The sequence below is a fragment of the Lepisma saccharinum genome, chromosome 6, assembly GCF_977018435.1.
Source record: "Lepisma saccharinum chromosome 6, izLepSacc3.1, whole genome shotgun sequence".
In the NCBI taxonomy this organism is placed as follows: domain Eukaryota; kingdom Metazoa; phylum Arthropoda; class Insecta; order Zygentoma; family Lepismatidae; genus Lepisma; species Lepisma saccharinum.
Window position 1 is genome coordinate 4,963,838 of NC_139234.1, and position 18,219 is coordinate 4,982,056.

At 40.2% G+C, this 18,219-nt stretch overlaps 1 protein-coding gene and 1 long non-coding RNA gene across 3 annotated transcripts in view; one reads left to right on the plus strand and one right to left on the minus strand.

Annotated features, from left to right (window-relative positions):
* The window catches only part of LOC145989200 (uncharacterized), a 383,184-nt gene that overhangs the window by 138,140 nt on the left and 226,825 nt on the right, over positions 1 to 18,219 (plus strand). The gene's annotated exons all lie outside the window — the stretch shown is intronic.
* The window catches only part of LOC145989198 (uncharacterized), a 36,955-nt gene continuing 22,434 nt past the window's right edge, over positions 3,699 to 18,219 (minus strand). The window contains exons 3-4 of the mRNA XM_083124500.1: positions 6,930 to 7,113; positions 3,699 to 4,309 (exon numbers count right to left, since the gene is read on the minus strand). Coding sequence (XP_082980626.1) covers positions 3,976 to 4,309; positions 6,930 to 7,113 — 518 coding nt within the window. The 3' untranslated portion in view covers positions 3,699 to 3,975. The remainder of the gene's footprint in view (positions 4,310 to 6,929; positions 7,114 to 18,219) is intronic.

The window sequence follows — 18,219 nt, forward strand, 5'->3', positions numbered from 1 at the left end:
TAGTATAATTTTCTTTTAATTCCACGGCGCCCTTTGCTAAGTTATCACCTTTCGCCATGTTGTTTACATAGATTACATAATCTACGTGTATAAAGTAGTCTACGTGTAGAATGTAAACTATCGTTGTTTACGCGTAGACGCACATCACTGGGTGGAAGGCCCTTCTAAATCCAACCTGTGGCTGAATGACCCTTAAAGTACTTCAATTTCAACTTATCATCATTCCGTATAATCATATTCATCGTTTCGATTAACCTTAATGAATAGAGAAAATGTCATCTTCAAGCAGAACATTATTAAGGATAAAGGAATTAAGACATCTCAATTACCTCAGAGAGAGCATTGTACAGTGGGAACCATAAGTATTGCTCGGCAAAGTGTCCATGACTACTTTCATTAAGTTCTCTGTTGCATCCTGTTAGTTTTTAAGTAAATAATTTTTACTTATACTGATGCAGAGGTTGCCAGTAGCCTATTTGGCGTTTTGTTCTAATTCTTGAAGCTCTCATTGCGTAAAATAAAGAAAGTAAATTTGGTGATGGACAATTTGCTTTGTAATACTCATAGATCCCACTGTACATAGGTATCTAATAGTTCAGGAGTAAGTCTAGAGCAGTGGCGGTGATTAGGGGTGCAAGGCGGGCAGTTGCCCCCACTCTATGCTAAACCTTATCTTTATCTGCAAAGGGGAATATACTCTTTGCCCCCCCCCCCCAGTTTTGACACTTTGCCCCCCGATTTTGGAACCTAATTGTCGCCACTGGTCTAGAGATGTCTCTGTCTTAGGCAGACACTGAATAAATACTGTATAATACCCTTATTAGTAGACCAGCCAAGAAGCCAAAAAGCTTAACATTCCATGATGGTAAAAGTTTTTTTTTTAATAACAGGCATCCATGCTAAATCAATCAGTCATGGATCTGACAGAAAAACTAGGGTGGATGCCATTAAAGGTCATTTCAAGGTCATATTTTGACCCTAAAATGTCAAACTTCAAACTCATCCAAATATAGTCGTGTAATATATCAAAGGAAAGGTATGGACGAGACAAACAGTTTGGTACTCATTTTAGGTCAGTATGCAATAACACAAACTAGCCAAAATTAGAGAGGACGACATATAGCATTTTACATATCTACCGTGGCCATTCTGCCTCATTAGGTTAATGTCGACGATGAAGATGATCAGATGAAATTGATGAAGGGATACTCACAAAGCAACACCCTTGCCCACGCCGTCGGCGATATATTGTATACTGCACTAAAATTTTTCAGCTATAAAAGTAAGCAAGTATATGCAAAAGACATTTTTTTTATTTCTCTCATACATATTTACATACGAAAAACCCAGCATAATAAATTCAGTAATTAATATCACATGAAAAACTGCTGACTAGGCATTGTTCATTTACTTTATTTAACAGGTATAAAAAATGTTAAAGCAACAAGTCGAACATTAGTCATTAGCATTTCCTTAAGTTTGTCTTTAAATGTTAACTGATTAGAATATACACGAGGCAATGGAAGTCAAAGGTAATCTATAACAATGAGTAAGACAGTCCAATTGCATCAGGGAGTGTCATAAGTTTGTTTCTAGTAGTTGAGCAGCAACCCAACAGATGTCTCTGTCGTAGGCACCTTTCCCTCGATGATGGAATGAATACCTATTTTTAATACGCCTATAGCGTGTGGTTATAAGAAGAGAAAATAAAACCAAATTATGGGCTTCTGAAAGATAAGACGTACATGTACTGAACAAAAGTTTCCTACACGAAAGAATGTGAGAAGCATGTTTTCACGAGTTAGAAATTTCGAAATAGTAGGTGTTGGAATTGTATTTCTGCAATTCGTGAGCTTGGATTTCAACGGTCGTGGCCGTGAGGCAGCTCTTCTTGCCGCAACAATTAGCTTTGAATTAAAGGCATTCCATGGGTAAAAGTAGCAGTGTTTCCAACCGCATGACTAAGAAGCAATTGTCATTCTGCACTATCGAACCATAGTGTGCAATTGTTGTAGACAACACACACGCGCGCACACACACACACAGAGCGAGGAGAGAGAGAGAGAGAGAGAGAGAGAGAGAGAGAGAGAGAGAGAGAGAAGCACTAATGTACAGAGGAATCCCTAAGATGCAAATGCACGGTCATGGAAGCAAAAATATAATCCATTTGACATATATGTAGAAGGTTTTGACTCACAGAGGTTGTCGATGCTGAAAAGTGGGGAAAGAACAAACTTTTGTCGTACATAGAAGTGCCTGCTAATATTTCACAGGAAAATACAACACTCCATACATAAAACATGATAAGTCTTACTTTGTAGTTCCTCACGAGAACGCCAGTCAAAAGAAGCGTACTGCCCTCTAGATGGAAATAGTTTCGCGCTTAGCCACAGATGGCACTAGCGAACATGTGTTAAGCTTCTATATATAGGATAAACGGGAATTGAACGGTCTTATTTCCTTTATGTTCTCTGGTCTACAATGATAACTTGGGAAGACAGAACTGGAACATGTAGTATTTCGGAAAACACCGCTTCCATTTTCTCTGCTCTACATTCAAACGCGATGTATAATACCAACATACAGATCCATCTAAATGCATAAATTTTGCATATTGTACCTATAGCCTCCTATACAACCCCCACCCCCATCCGCCTCCAACATACACACATAAACATACAGACCGCCATACAATAACGACACACTTCCACAGCGCATAGAGGGCACAAAGACCAACTATGTGACATTTTGTCGAGTGCTGTACTGCGGCACGTATGTTTCTGTGTGCGTGTGTGTTGTGTTCTGGACTACAAAGAGCCAGGTAATTGTGACGCTACTGATTATATCACTTTTAAAAAATCCTGTCCACAAATGCCATAAAAGCTGTGAGAATTGTTATTAGATTTATTAAGTATCCACAGGCAGGGTACACCATTTGAATCATATGAACCACCAATCGACGCTATAAATGCGATTGTGAGAACGAGACTGGATATCGACAGGAAAACCGTCTCTTGACGAGACTGTGTTATTCTTCATGTTCAGGGGTTTAAGTTGTCAATAATCTTTAAAACTTTATTTGATTAAGTTAATGTGAAACACCATTCACACGTTTGAACAATTTGAAGTTGCTCATGCGAGTGTAACTTCTGCATTAGCTTCTACATGATAAACTCGCTACCGTATGAAATTGTGTCCATTTTGTTATTGTGTAGAAGAACATTGTATATACCCGATTCTGTCTGGAGATATCTTATGAGTAAACCTAGTATACTCAAAATTTAAACAATTAAATTGAGCTTATAAACACAGTGAGATGGTTTAGAGAGGTCAGTATACTGAAACTTACAAACAAAAGACAAAAGCAGGTCAAATTCTGCCATCTGTTGTTTGGAATACAAAAGTTATTCTGATTACTTCAAATGTAAATGTAAAAGTGAGATGCATAAGTATTACCAGCCAAATTGTGATTGACTATTTTCATTCATTTTTCTCTTACATGCTACGTGTTTTTATACAAAAAAAACTGGTTTCTTTGAAATAACCAAACGCGTTTCGTTAAACGTTTTGGTAACCAAAAGCAAAAATTTTGGTGGTTTTCTAAAGTTGGTAATTTGTAGGTAACTCAAAAAAAAAATGTGCACGATGACCAAAATTATTTGGTTTTGGTGAACAACATTTGTTTATCGACTAAGTTAACAAATGTTTGGGTACGTAAAACTATATTATTGCTATTTCAAACCTTTTTTTCTTTAATAAGAAACTCAATTATACTGATTCGGACATATAGGATGTAAATTGATTCGTAGGTGTCTTGTTGAACATCACACTGAAACAAAAGCGAATGAACATAATGATGGACAATTTACTTGGTTATATTTATACACCCCACTCTACGGTGCTAAGTAGTGGCTGCCTTAAGCGGCACACTTAAGAAATCGGTTGAGCAGCTACACAGGTTCGAAACCCACTCTTTTAAGTCCCTGGCATGTCGTCCTCCTGCCTCATAGACGAGGAGCATCCTTCCGAGCTGTTCTTCCCGTCCGCTCCCTGTTCGGGCTGTGGCTGGTTCCTCGAGGATAGATTCGACATGGGATCGGCGTTCCTGGCTATGCACTGGAGAAGATACTCGTTCATGGTGTTGAAGACTTTGGTCATGGACTCGAGTAGTCTCTCCTGGGCTTTGAAACGCTTCTGGTCCAGGTTGTATTGCTGCTCCTGCAACTCGACCATTCTCTTCAGGAGGGTCTTCACCTCCTCGCTCTCCTGCCCCCGGTCTCTTTGGAATGAGTCTTCTGGGGTCCCCTCCCTGGAAGAAAAGAAAACTTGGTGTATAGTTTACATTGCCTACAACAGGTGGCAGAAGTTGCTCTGCTTTTGAATTCCACTTATCAATTCCATTCAATCTTCTCATCTCTCTGTAAAATTGCAATAATATATTATCAATACATAGCGTGTACTTGTAAACACAGTTTTCCAAAACTCTTTCTGTAACCAAAGAAAAACTATCAGTTTCAGGAATTTATCATTACCAAAGTGCTACTTGATTCTTATTTCATTACTGAAAATGGCAATGCTTGCCGTTTTACTCTACGTATGGTAGAGTTTATGTTGCTGGTAGAAAGAAGTTGAAACCTGCTCAAGCAATAGAGAGTAAATACTGAAGAATGCAGCCATCTTCTTCAAAAGAACGAGACGACATCAACTATATTTTATGCTGACACAATCCTGTATCTTGGTCTGACGCAACCATGTCTAACTTTTAAACATTGAGGAGCTTCAGAAAGAAGGGACAACTCCAGGACTAGTCCTGGAGACCCGAATCAGGATGTACAAGACCATGGCAGGACCAGAAATATCATACGCCGTTTTAGCGTAGCAGCGAGAATCATCGGCTGTCACGGCAGATGCACCAGTAACCTGCAAATCCAGGAGGACCTGGAGCTCGAACCACTGGAGGACGTCATCCCCCAGGAAGTCGACAAAGGAGCACAAAGAAACACGCCAACCCTGGGATGAGGAGAGTTGGCCAGACGCTCAGATGAGCCACCACCTAGTAACATCTTTCTCACAACGAGGCATTCTGTTCTTGTACGGACCATAAATACAGCACAAGATCGACTCAAGCAACAAGTGCAGAACTGAACCAGCCAGCAACAGTGGAAGTCAAGGAAACGGCACTTCACAACAGCCGCCAAATTACCAGTCAGGAATGATTTACATAGCTATTTATGTTGTGACCGACATGAACCTTATTTCAGTACCCTATTACAAGACTAAGAAATCAGTCTGAGATTTTCATGTGTTGCCACATGGTGTAGTGAAAACGCGGTTCCCTTGTAATCACGGTGCCCCGGAGGAGGCGTACTGGTTCGGATACCCATTCTAAACTGGAAGTCCAGTCCCGATTAGGTTATCTTAACATAAAGAGCAATTTAAAAGGAACATTGACTTTTTGACATGTTTAGTTTCCTCAGTGGAGGCGGCTGGCTGATATAAACCTTATTTCAGTACTGAAAACAGGACCCTATGTCAGCATGAAAGTTCCACGTGTTTTTCAGTTTTCTGAGTTGAGCATGCTGGCTTGTACGAACTTATTTCAGTACTGAAAACATTGACCGTAAAATCAGTGTTTCTACACTCAGAAACAGAGTGTTTACTCGTGTTATGCCCTACTTCAGTTATAAACAAAATGGGAGATCTCTCCCTCAGGAAACAACCTGCGAAATATGTGACTGAATATTGAATATAGCATGTATAGGAAGGGTTGGCCGTTCTGCCGCTTCATTTTCTGTCGCTTTTGCAATTCACATCCTGAGCGATTTGTTTGGCGTCCTCCATCCTGGACCTGTCAATGTGTTTCTCGCTAGGTAGTGATTGCTGCTACGACTGTTGCAAGCATTCCCATTGGCTGGTAGCTTTTTGGGTGTAGTAAATAATCTGTGGTGATTAGGTTTGAGTTGTTGGGTTTGGTTCTCTTAGAAGAAGAAGACGAAAAATGGTTGCAGCAGCAATATCGACCTTTTTGCTAAGCAGCACCTGAAGTTGGAAATGTTTTGTCGATCCTTGGGGTTAGCTGGGGAAATGTTCCCATGGTTTAACATGGTAACAATGAGTCAGCAGGCGCGATGCTTTGCGAAAACTTTGGTGGGGGGATACCATTTCCTCGCATCCCCTCTCACTTCGAGTACTGTTGCTAACATTAATAATGTTTTGTAGTGGAAGTATATATGTATATTTAGTTTATGAAAATGTCATTATTTTTAAAGAAGTTACGGTTATGCTGCTCTGAAGCAGGTTTATATCATATTTTGTCATCGGAAACTTGTTTAGAAACTCCTCCCACTTTACAGAACTTTCAGTCCTACTTTCCTAAATTTTATTTTATTTAATTGTCTTGCATTCATTTTAAACAGTTTTTCAATACCTTTAAAATTTCACCACAAGTCAACTCACATAAAGAGTATCGCATTGTATTCTGTAATAGGCTTATGGTGGTACGACGTAGCACTCTCGACCTTGGTGATAGCGGTTTCGGGTTCGATTCCCGGTGGGACTGCCAAAATGTTGATGTTGTGCATCGTGAGGCGCTGACTACTCGAGGCGCTGACTACGCAACACTCACAGGCCCGTTGTTAGTTTTAGTTGCATTGAATTATTTTGGATGGGAAGATTATATTGACAAAAGAAACATTTGTTTTTACTAAACTGAGTCCAAAAGACAGTCTCTTGCTTCTGTGAAATTATTTGACGGGCTGCTTATAATTCTGATCCATGGGGTTTAGCCCTCCTCCAAGCATTTCTGGACAGTGTACTCCCCGAGTCCCTGTGTCAATGATTTTGCGCGTGTGCGCTAAGTGTGGAAAGTTCCTCTACTGGCAGATATTTCTGTCAGTTACATAATTAATTTGTCCACTGTTATGTCTTACCATTCCGTTTTGATCTCCGTGTTGTCGTTGGTGGTCGTTTTGCTGTTGGTGGCATCAGTGTTTCCCGAACTGGCAACTCTGCTCTCCGCTTCGTCCTTCTTGGAATGGCCGGGAGATGTCTCTGTGTTGAGTTCCATCAGGAGAGGCTCTTGGTGCATCTTCATGTCGGAATTGGAAGTGGACACTGGAAATGAAGATGGAGCTTATTACACTCAGGCGCAAATGCAGTGTAGTATTTTGTTTTAAAACATCAGAGCGCATTAAGAAAAGTAATATTTTTAAATACCCTTATCCATATTGGATACGTACTTACCTTGTCTAAGGCACGGTGCTGACGCCTTTAGATCTGACGACATATCAACAGTAGATGCTTTAAAATTGTTGACGTCACAGCTATGGGCTCCACTGCTTGTTACGTTCCCCGGATTATTCTCAATTGATCTACTTACTTTTATTCCTCAACGGCGAGCATGAGCCTTATCAACCTACTTTGAAGCCCTCAAGAAGTGGGAAATCAGATAAGGATATGTTTACGTAAACCTTACTAACTCTCGCACACCAAAAATATATTTAGATGTCAGTTAATGTTAATATATTACACTTGCACTCGCAATTAAACTCCTTATTACAAACAAAATTGTATTAAGATCATAATAGTTCTTGACTACACAAATTAACACATTCACATTTCCAAAATCACTTCCATTATCCAGCAACATTCACAATATCTCTCTCACCTCTTCTTCTTCTTCTTCTTCTTCTTTTTCTGACCCTATCAACTGGTAGTCGATTTTAGTCATCTTCCTGAGTTTTTTTTTTTTTTTTTAAGTATTTAGTTCGCTATTCACTTATATTTCACAAGAATGAAAAAAAAAACATGTATTGATATTTATTTATACTGTTTGTTAGATCGTCAAATTACATCTTCTTGCATATCCATAAAGAAGCCATATGGTGGGAGGAGTAGGGTCCGTGAGCAGGGCAATTAGAGATGTAGGGAATGGAATTCTATTTCGACGCAAACCACTATATAATTTATCTCGTTCTCTGTCGAAATTGGGACATTGTAAAAAGAGATGTGTAGCATCTTGATTATCTTCTCCACATGCGCAGGCTTGTTTTGTTGTAAAATGTAGTCGTGATAAATGATCATTAGTGCGAACATGACCTGTACGTAGACGTATTATAAAAGTAATAACTGATCTTGGAAAATTATATGGGTAGTACCAAGGTTTGTTTTGTGAATGTTCTGCAAACCATTTATATGTGTTGCCCGTGGATTGAAATTGTTCTATACACCACTGTTTCCATTTATCTTGAAGTTTATATTTAACTCTTGGAAGAAGGTCCGTGTATGGAAGTCTCGCAAGTGAGGTAGATTCCGATGATCGAGCGGCTTTGGCATATGTGTCCACACGTTCATTTCCCGTGTTTACTTGGTGAGCCTTTACGTAACTAAACTGGACGTTGATATTTCTTCCATTAGCATACTGAGTTTGTTGGATTATAAGCATGATGAATAAAGGATGTTTACAAATCTGAGGATATGAGGAACTCAGCGCCATTAATACGCTTAAAGCATCTGTTATGATGAGAATTTTTGTATAATTATTATGGATAGCGTATGTGAGAGCTTTATATATTGCATAACTTTCTGCAGAGAAAATAGAAGTGTCAGGTGGTAAACGGAATTGTTTGTTTATATTTTGATCTGGAATGAAATAAGCACAACCCACACCTAGGCGGTCTTTGGATCCATCAGTATATATGATTAGGTGTGTTGGCCATTTCTCTTTATACATGATATGTCTTCCTAAATCCCTGAAATGGATATTGCATTGGGTATATAAGGGTATGTCTAATTGATAAATTAAAGGATGTTGGAAGGTAAAAGACTTTGCACGTGATTCCAGGTCTATGTATTGGCAATATACAAAATAAAAGAATGTGTGTTTAGGATCTATGGCTTTATTTTCTGTCCATTGTTTTTGTATTTCAAATAATTTATTGAATGGGTGCGTATGATTTTCCCAGGTTTTGAGCAGAAATTTTATTGTTAATTGAATCCGTCTATGTGTCAAACTAGTTTCTCTGTTTTCCATATATACACTGACATTAGGACAGGACTGCATGACACCTAAGCAGGTTCTCAAAGCTTTTCTCTGTAGTATGTCTATTTTGTCTAAGAGACTTAATTTTGCACCCCCATAACTAAAGGCTGCATACTCAAAGTTTGATCGAAAACAATTCCTATAAAATAGCAGTAAGATTTTGGGGTGGCCACCCCATTTAATTGTTGTGATACTACGGAGTATATTTATTATTTTACGGCCTTTATTGATTAAATGCGTGATGTGTGTATTCCATGTGAATCGCCTGTCAAAATGTATACCTAAATATTTATGTGTTTCTATTACTGGGATATTAGAAATGTGTGGTATATTGTTAGGATGAGTATCCAATCGTTTATTATTAAAACAAATAATTTTTGATTTTGTTTCGCTGATGGATAATCCTTCTTTGAAAAACCACGCTCTTATGATGGCGATTAAATTCTGCATTGCTATTATACCTTGAGTAGCATCATCTGTAATGTTATAGAAACAGAAATCATCTGCATACTGAAGGGGATGAAATGGTAGAATTGGTAATGCATGTATCTCATTCGTATAGATATTAAATAAGAGAGGGCTCAGAGGTGAGCCTTGAGGTATGCCGATTAAAGTGGAACGAGGATCGCTTAGTTTGTCGGCGAACCATCCGAATATAATCCTGTTGGAATATAGATTCCACACAATTGTTGAAAGTTTTGGGTGTATATGAAGATTCTCTAATTTATGACAAAGATTATTTAAATTTATAGAATCATAAGCTTTTTCAATATCTATAAACAAACTGAAACAGTAGGAACGTGTAATTTTACTATTTTGAATTGCTGCTGTTAGAGTGGCTATAGCATCTTGACTACTAAGATTAGTTCGAAATCCAAATTGTGTGGAATGAAAAAAATTTTCACGTTCTAATAACCAGGATAGTCTATTTTTCATTGTGCGTTCAAATATTTTTTCCAAAACTGAAATTAGTACTATTGGTCTGTATGAGGATGCACGGTCCGGAGATTTGTTTGCTTTTAAAATTGGAACAACTACATGATTTTTCCATTCTAACGGAACTATGCCGGTTTGATATATATTGTTGTAATGTGAAACAAGAATATCTGTTCCGGTATTCGGTAAATGTGTTATGGCCTGGTACGGAATACCATCAAGACCTGGTGCTGTGTTTCTCACATTTTTAAGAATTGTTGTTAATTCCTCTCGGGTTACAGGTGGAAAATCTTTTGTAAATTTTAAAGGGAGATTCTCGTTATTATCATAATGTAGGTGAACAGATGGTGGAGTTAATTGGGAGAGAAATTGATGTTGCCAACTGTCATCTATCGGTCTTTTTTGAGGAGAACGTGGTTTGCGTAAAGAATTGAATTTATGCCAAATATTTCGGGATGATTCCTGCATGTCTATCGAATTGCAGTAGTTAATCCATGCTTGTCGTTTGGTTTGTAAGTATATTTTTCGTGCTTGAGCTACGGACTTTTTCCATGATATGAAGTTTTCAGGATTGGGACATGAGGCATATTGTTTTTCTCTGATTTTTCTATTTGATTTTGCCTCTTCACATTCTGTCGTCCACCAATGTATCTTTGGAAACATTGTTTCACAATGAGTATTTTTCCGCGAGGTTAGTATATCTAAAGCTTTAGTAATATATTGAAGTAGCAGTGAATAAGATATAGGCTGGGAGGAAGTAAGATGTTTACTTAAAATAAAGGAATCTATTAATATTTTATATAATTCCCATTTTACTTGTTAGTTTTCCAGCGGAGAATTGGTAATTGGACGGGGGGAAAAAGTTGGCTTGGTAAAAATATGGCACGAATATATATGGGAAAATGATCGCTACCATGGAGCTCATCCTCTATGAACCACTGAAATTGAGGGAATAATGAGTCCGATGTTATAGTTAGATCAATTGATGTTGGATTACTTCCATTTCGAGGTATATGTGTTGGTGATCCATCATTTAAAACGATGAAAGAGTTGTCGTCCATCCAATCCACTATACTAGTGCCAAGTCTATCTGCTGTATGCATACCCCAAGTATCGTGATGCCCATTAAAGTCCCCGACAATTAAATAAGGACTGGGTATGTTGAATGTTAAAGCTTGTAAATCAGTTTGTTTTATATTTTGAGAATTGTAATTGGAAGGAATATACACATTGATTATCGTAATTTTATATCCTGCTATGTAAATTTGGATTGCTCTTGTTTCTACTTTATAATTCTGGAATAGTATTTTATGTTTATGTAAATGTATTTCCTGGTAGGCTACCTTTTCATGGACATATATACCAATTCCCCGTTCCGTATCTTTGTATGGAGGTCCTATACAATGATAATGGGAAATTCTATATATTTCTTGCTGACGACCCTTAGTTTCTTGTAAACATAGTATTAAAGGGTGTCTTTCCGTCACTAGTTTTAGTAGATCTGGTTTACGTGCAGAGAAACTATTGACATTCCATTGAAGTAATAATGTCATATTAGTCAACTTTTATATAATTGATTTATTATGAGGTGAGATTCTGTAAAACGGCCAGCAGGTTTGTAGATAGGGTATTAATATGTTGTAAAAGAAGTTTCTGTTGCTGTAATTCTTTTATTTGCACAAGAGTAGACCATAGAAGCGGTATTGTCTTTAATAATGAGGTGTAAACCTCTTGAATATTTTCAGATGGGAGATAAGAGGATGATTGTTCTCTCACCTCACAACCCACAATCAAATGTTTTAAGGTTAGTCCATAACCATAACAGACTACCCAATTGAACAAAACAAATTATGTCATCATAGATATTTAACATATTAAACACTTAAAATGCTTCAGTCGTAGGAAGCTTCACACCTCTGCCTTCGTTTTTCATCGATACATCAGTATGCGTATCAGGCTTCTCGTACGGCACAATTTAAATACAAATTATTACAGGTTTTATTGATTGATTGAGTAATTGATTTGCTTTATTTTACTTCGCTTTTTGTGCCACTTTTGGCTAATCGCGAAGATGAGGATGAAGGGTTATAAGATGAAATGAATGAAGAGACAATCACAAACAACCCAACAGAGGATTTATACTGACTGCGAGTCCAGGCGCCAGAGCCTCGCTAGTCTGCAAAATGAAACCAGGGTGTATTACGTGGAAGGGAGGTTGACATTTGGGTGTCAGAAGAAAGGGTCACCCCCTTACACTCCTGTTTTGACACAATTGGAAAGTATCTCAATAATTGTAATTGAATATATCTCGTGAGTTTGCAAGGTTGAATGTGTCAATCTTCACAAAATAAAGTAATCTTCTTCTTTTCTGGCACTACAGCCCATCACAGGCCTTGGCCTCCTTCAGAATCTTCCGCCATCCATCTCTATCCAGCGCCTTCCTTCTCCAACTCCTAACTCCCAGCATACTTAGGTCCTCTTCTACCGAATCAACCCACCTTAAAGGTGGTCTTCCTACTTTTCTCCTGCCCTCCATATGCATAAACGTTATCTTTTTGCACATCGAGTTATCTGGCATTCGGTATATATGTCCTAGCCACCTTAACCGTATTAGTTTAATTTCCTTCACAATATCTATATCTTGGTAGAGTTGATATAGTTCATTATTGTATCTTCTTCTCCAAAATCCGTTTTCACATATAGGACCATAGATCCTGCGCAGGATCTTCCTTTCAAAACTTCCGATCATTGTCTCAGCATTCTTAGTTATAATCCATGATTCACATCCATACATTAAAATAGGTCTTATTAACGTTTTATATAGCTTAACTTTTGTTTTCCTTCTGATATACCGGGACTTCATATGTTTTCCAAGTCCAAAGTAACTTCTATTTGCCATACTTATTCTGTGTTGAATCTCTGTCAGGGAATCTCCTTTTTCTGTTACATACACTCCAAGATATTTAAATTCCTGTACTCTCTCAAAGGAGAGCCCGTTAACTTCAAAATGTGTAGTACTAGTATGCACCTTGGTTATTTCCATATATTTTGAGTAGTACAGTGTCCCCGGTTCCACGCCCGAAAATGAGGCTCGGTGAGGCTCGCAGTGTTGCCAACCCCTTACTCGAAAAAATCACCAAGGTTTTTATCTCGGTCTAACCTAATTTAAAGCAAAAAGCTGGCAATACTGCGAATCTCACCGAGCCTCATTTTCTTGCAGTGTTGCCAGCTCGAGCGAGGCGTAGCCTTTTACGGTGTATGTTAACGGTTTGCTCTCGTAAGGCATGAGCCTTATTTTCTCGCAGTGTTGCTAGCTCACCCCAAGAATATTTCACTATGTGATATTTTACAGGCGAAGCTAACCTACAAATGGGAGTTGGCAACACTGGCAACATCAATTGCGGTTTAGTGTTGCTAACTCACCTCAAGAATATTTTACCATGTGATATTTTACAGGCGAAGCTAACCTACAGAGTAGTACAGTGTCCCCGGTTCCACGCCCGAAAATGGCGCTCGGTGGCGCTCGCAGTGTTGCTAACTCCTCACTTGAAAAAATCACCAAGGTTTTTGTTTTTGGGTCTAACCTAACCTCAAACAAGGAGTTGGCAACGCTTGAGGCTTTCTCGCAGTGTTGCCAACTCACCCCAAGAATATTTCACCATGTGATATTTTACAAGCGAAGCTAACCTACAAATGGGAGTTGGCAACACTGATTAGTGGAGGTAGCCGGGTTCACCAGCATCAATTGGCGATCAGTGTTGCCAACTCACCTCAAGAATATTTCACCATGTGATATTTTACAGGCGAAGCTAACCTACGAATAAGAGTTAGCAATACTAATTAGTGTAATCAGCTTAGTTGAGCGCCATCAATTGGCGATCAGTGTTGCCAACTCACCCCAAGAATATTTCACCATATGATATTTTACAAGCAAAGATAACCTACGAATGGGAGTTGGCAACACTGACTAGTGGAGGTGCACGGGTTGAGTGCCATCAATTGCGGTTCAGTGTTGCCAACTCACCCCAAGAATATTTCACCACATATTATTTTACAGGCGAAGCTAACCTACAAATGGGAATTGGCAACTCTGGCAACATCAATTGCGATTCAATATTGCCAACTCACCTCAAAAATATTTCACCATGTGATATTTTACAGGCGAAGCTAACCTACAAATAGAAGTTGACAACACTGGTAACATCAATTGCGATTCAATGTTGCCAACTCACCTGAAGAATATTTCACCATGTGATATTTTACAGGCGAAGCTAACCTACAAATAGAAGTTGACAACACTGGTAACATCAATTGCGGTTCAATGTTGCCAACTTACCTGAAGAATATTTCATCATGTGATATTTTACAGGCGAAGCTAACCTACGAATGGGCAACACTGACTAATAGAAGTGGCCGGGGTTGCGTCCGAATCAGCAGCAGATGTCACCTAGAGCGCTGTTCCATCCGGGGCTCAGCCAATCTCTGTTGTCTGAATTTGCGGTAGACGTGGAGTCGGAGGGAAGAGCAGAGAGGCGCGACAGATGCACGCTTGAACTCGCTGTGACGCTGCGCTTGGCAGCCATATTCTAACTTTCACTTTGTACAGACAACATTTACTGATTAGAGGATGTAAAACTCAGTTATATTTTAATATTTTATCGATAATGAATGCAGAAAACGTAAATGATGAAATAGCGTGTTATATTTTTTAATGTGAGTAGTTAGGTGGAAATCATTGTCATGTTTGTTTGCGCCCCAGAGCGCGGTGGGTGAAGTTCGGGCTGACACCTGGCGGGAAAAGTGACAGGTGTACTACAAGGGGACATGCAGATTTGGACGACTTGGACGCGACTTCGAGTGCACGCGAGAGCAACGGGGGAGAACGGGATGGAGCGCTTGCCAATCCGGACACGGCTTTTGTAAACCTCTCTCGGGAACGATGTGCCACACACGCGCGCGCGCGCCTATCGGTAGATTACGTTTCGCGTATTTATTCGTTGTGCTGGCACAGCGTGATGAGTAAATAATGCATTTTCTCATTTTTGAAGTACGAATGCACTTTATCGTAATCTTCCAAGTCCCGGGGACACTAATGTTTGTATATCGTGACTTTTGTAAACCTCTCTCGGGAACGATGTGCCACACACACACACACGTGCACGCGCTGGCGCCTCTTATTATTTGTGCAAGAAAAAAGATGTTAAACATGTTAAAACTGCTCTGTGACCCTCTCGTTCTTCACGTCGTGGACGAAGGACTTCTCGGCGACCAGGATCACACTGCATACGGTGTCCTCGGGCAACGGACTGTTGAACTCGCAGACGATCTTGATGTTGGTTCGATCGTTGACCACCACCTGCTTCCTCTTCGTGGTATTGATGACGAACATCGGCCTGCGGGTTTTGAATTCACTGGGGGTGTAGTACATGTCCATGCTTCCCTCGGTCACGCGTTTGAAAGCCGTGTAAGCTTCGTAAAGTTTGAGATAATCGTCTTTGGTCATGTCGAGGTTGTAATTCTCGCGCGGGAACACTTCGTTGCGTCCATTTTTGAGATAAATGTTTTTGATCTTGCAGTCGTCGAATTTGCTGGAATCTTTTTCCTGGTTGTTATCGCGCCCGGTTTGAAAGAACACTACGACGAAATCTGGCATGTCGAACTGTATGTTGTTGAACTGAGTTGTCACGTCGAATTCCATGTGACTTCCCAACGCCATCTTCTGCACGCACTGGTAACCGTGAAAATGAATCGGCACCTGCGGATTCTTCAAGATCTCTGCTTTGTACTTGAGGGCATAGTTTGTTTCGTATTCCACGATCGGCATTCTCAACTCCATGCTCCGGATGACGCACTTGGCTGCTTCGGGTAATGTGTTGGCTATCGGCGTGCCGTCAGCGTTCAAGTTGGTGTATCGCATCAGCGCGTCGTTGTCGTTGGCTGCTCTTCGAAACGTGACGCGCAATCCCCCCTTCCACATGATTTCTTTGTAGTCCGAGAAGAATCCCGGTAGCAGACGCATGGGAAAGAGTACCGTGTGACTTCTAGTCGATATTTTGGTCCCCGCTTCGAATCCTCCCGCCTGGTAGTATGCTGCGTCAGTTTTGGATAATTTCAATGTTCCCACTGCCGTCGACGTGATGCCTGGATAATCTATTCTGTCTATGACGGTGTTGTGTTTCCTCACCTCCACCTGCGAGAACAGGTGAGGCACGAAGTTGTCCACGAGTATCAAATTTGCTGTTGCGGGAAACGCGTCTCCGCTTTCCTTCTTCACCACGTCGAATTGAAGATAGAGGTCCGCTCTGTGAGGATGAACAAACCCGTCGCCTACGTCCACGTCGTATTCGATCTCCCTGTTCGCTTCGTTGAGATTGGCGAACGTGCGACGGTTGGGAGGGAAAGATTGCAATTCGTAACTTTCGATTTGCTCCATTTTTACTATGTATGGTTATTTATTATACGATGATCTCCACGATGGCCGTCGTAGTGGCACCTGCAAAATCCACCACCTCTCCTTTCTCGTTCGTCACTACCAACTCTATGTCGTCTATGCGGTTGCGACATACTGGAAAATAGATCGGCGAAGAGGGTGTGTAGATGATCGGTTCCATGAATTCGGAACTTGGTTTGAACGTGGCTATGATTCCCGTCTGCTTGTGACTTCCCAGTAATCCGTCCGAAGATTTAGTGATCATGCCTTCCGCCACGTTGCAGTGAACGTTCAGAGTTTCGATGGCTAGAAATTTAGGAATATTGACTGCCGTGTGCTTGATGCCAGCTTCGAGTTTTGTGTTGTTCTCGAAACCTAAAAGTTCTCCTATGGTGCCCAGGTCCACGGTCTCCGTCGCCGACACGATTTCCACTCTGTGCGTGACCGAATTTTGAGAAAGGTACGTGCCTTTGGGTAATTGAGCTTGCAAAGTGGAAAGATTGTATTGGCCTGGCGTGACGACGATGTGTTCGCTTCCGACGCTAATTTTGTTGTTGTGCTGCGTGACGTTAGGTATGAGGTACATGCTGTAGAATGCGCGCAGAGCTACGGATTTAGGATAGACGATGTCGTCGTGCAGCGTGAGTTTCAGGATCGAAGATTCGCTCGTGAGATGGAACACGCCCATCGTGTTTCAGCTTCCACAATGCTTTCTGAAAATGTTCCACCGACGGGTTATTTATTTTAGACATGTATGCGAGAACGGAAAGGCATAGGTGGCCACAGTTAACATCGGTGAAACCCTGAATGCGTTTGTCATTGTAGTAGAGGTTGGCAACACTGAGATACTTCACCAACCTGGCAGGTGGTGTGCCACCGAACGAATCGAAAACAAATGCATTGTTATCGTCAATTTTGAGGTAGCATATCCAATGTGTACCAGGATTTTTGTAACTGTCCAGGTTGACCACGCCATACTCTTTTTTCTTCACAGCAGAGGGTAGAGAATCAGACATGAAAACACCCCTGAAGTTTTTTATTCCCAACAGTTCGATCAGAGATTCAATATCGAAGTTGGACAGGGCTTCTTCTTTTTTTTATATTTTTTCAAAGCATCGAGGTTACTTTTTTGTTTTTTGGTTATACCTTTCCCCTTTTTCTCCATAGCCAGGTTGTGACGTTTTTGTTCTTCCAATTCTGCCTTGTTCTTCTTCGAGTCGATGACGGTTTTCGCGATGGCGGCGCTACCGCCGGCCAAACTTCCAACGGCCCCCAATGCTGCCAGGATGGCTGGGATGCTGAATATGAAACCTCCGATTTTTTGCTGTTTCCGCGAACGCTGCAAGCGTCTCAATTGAGGTGTGCTGAGAAGTAATTTCATTCCGTGTCCTTTCGTCAAGCAAGAACGTTTCTTCTCGCGTTGTTTCTTGGTGAGTAACCCATCGAGGGCACCTAGATTTTTCAGATTGGAGTATGGTATCTGGTACACGACACCTTTGGGCTTCATGATGATGCTCTATATGCAATTTTTACGGTATGTTATTTATATATATGTTCTGAGATTTTTTTTGTGTAATTTTTTTTCGGTATGTTATTTATATATAAATGTTCTGAGATTTTTTTTGTGTAATTTTTTTTTTCAAGGATATACTCCGCGCAGAGCCCTTACACAAATTCTATTACGTGCTTTGTTTTCTTACCAAGAAGTTCCTTTGTACCCTTGTACACGATTTGAGTTTTGTTCTCGATTAAAATAGCTAGCTTCTCGTCGGATAACATGTTAGCGTATCGATCTGGTAAAAATAGACTGTAT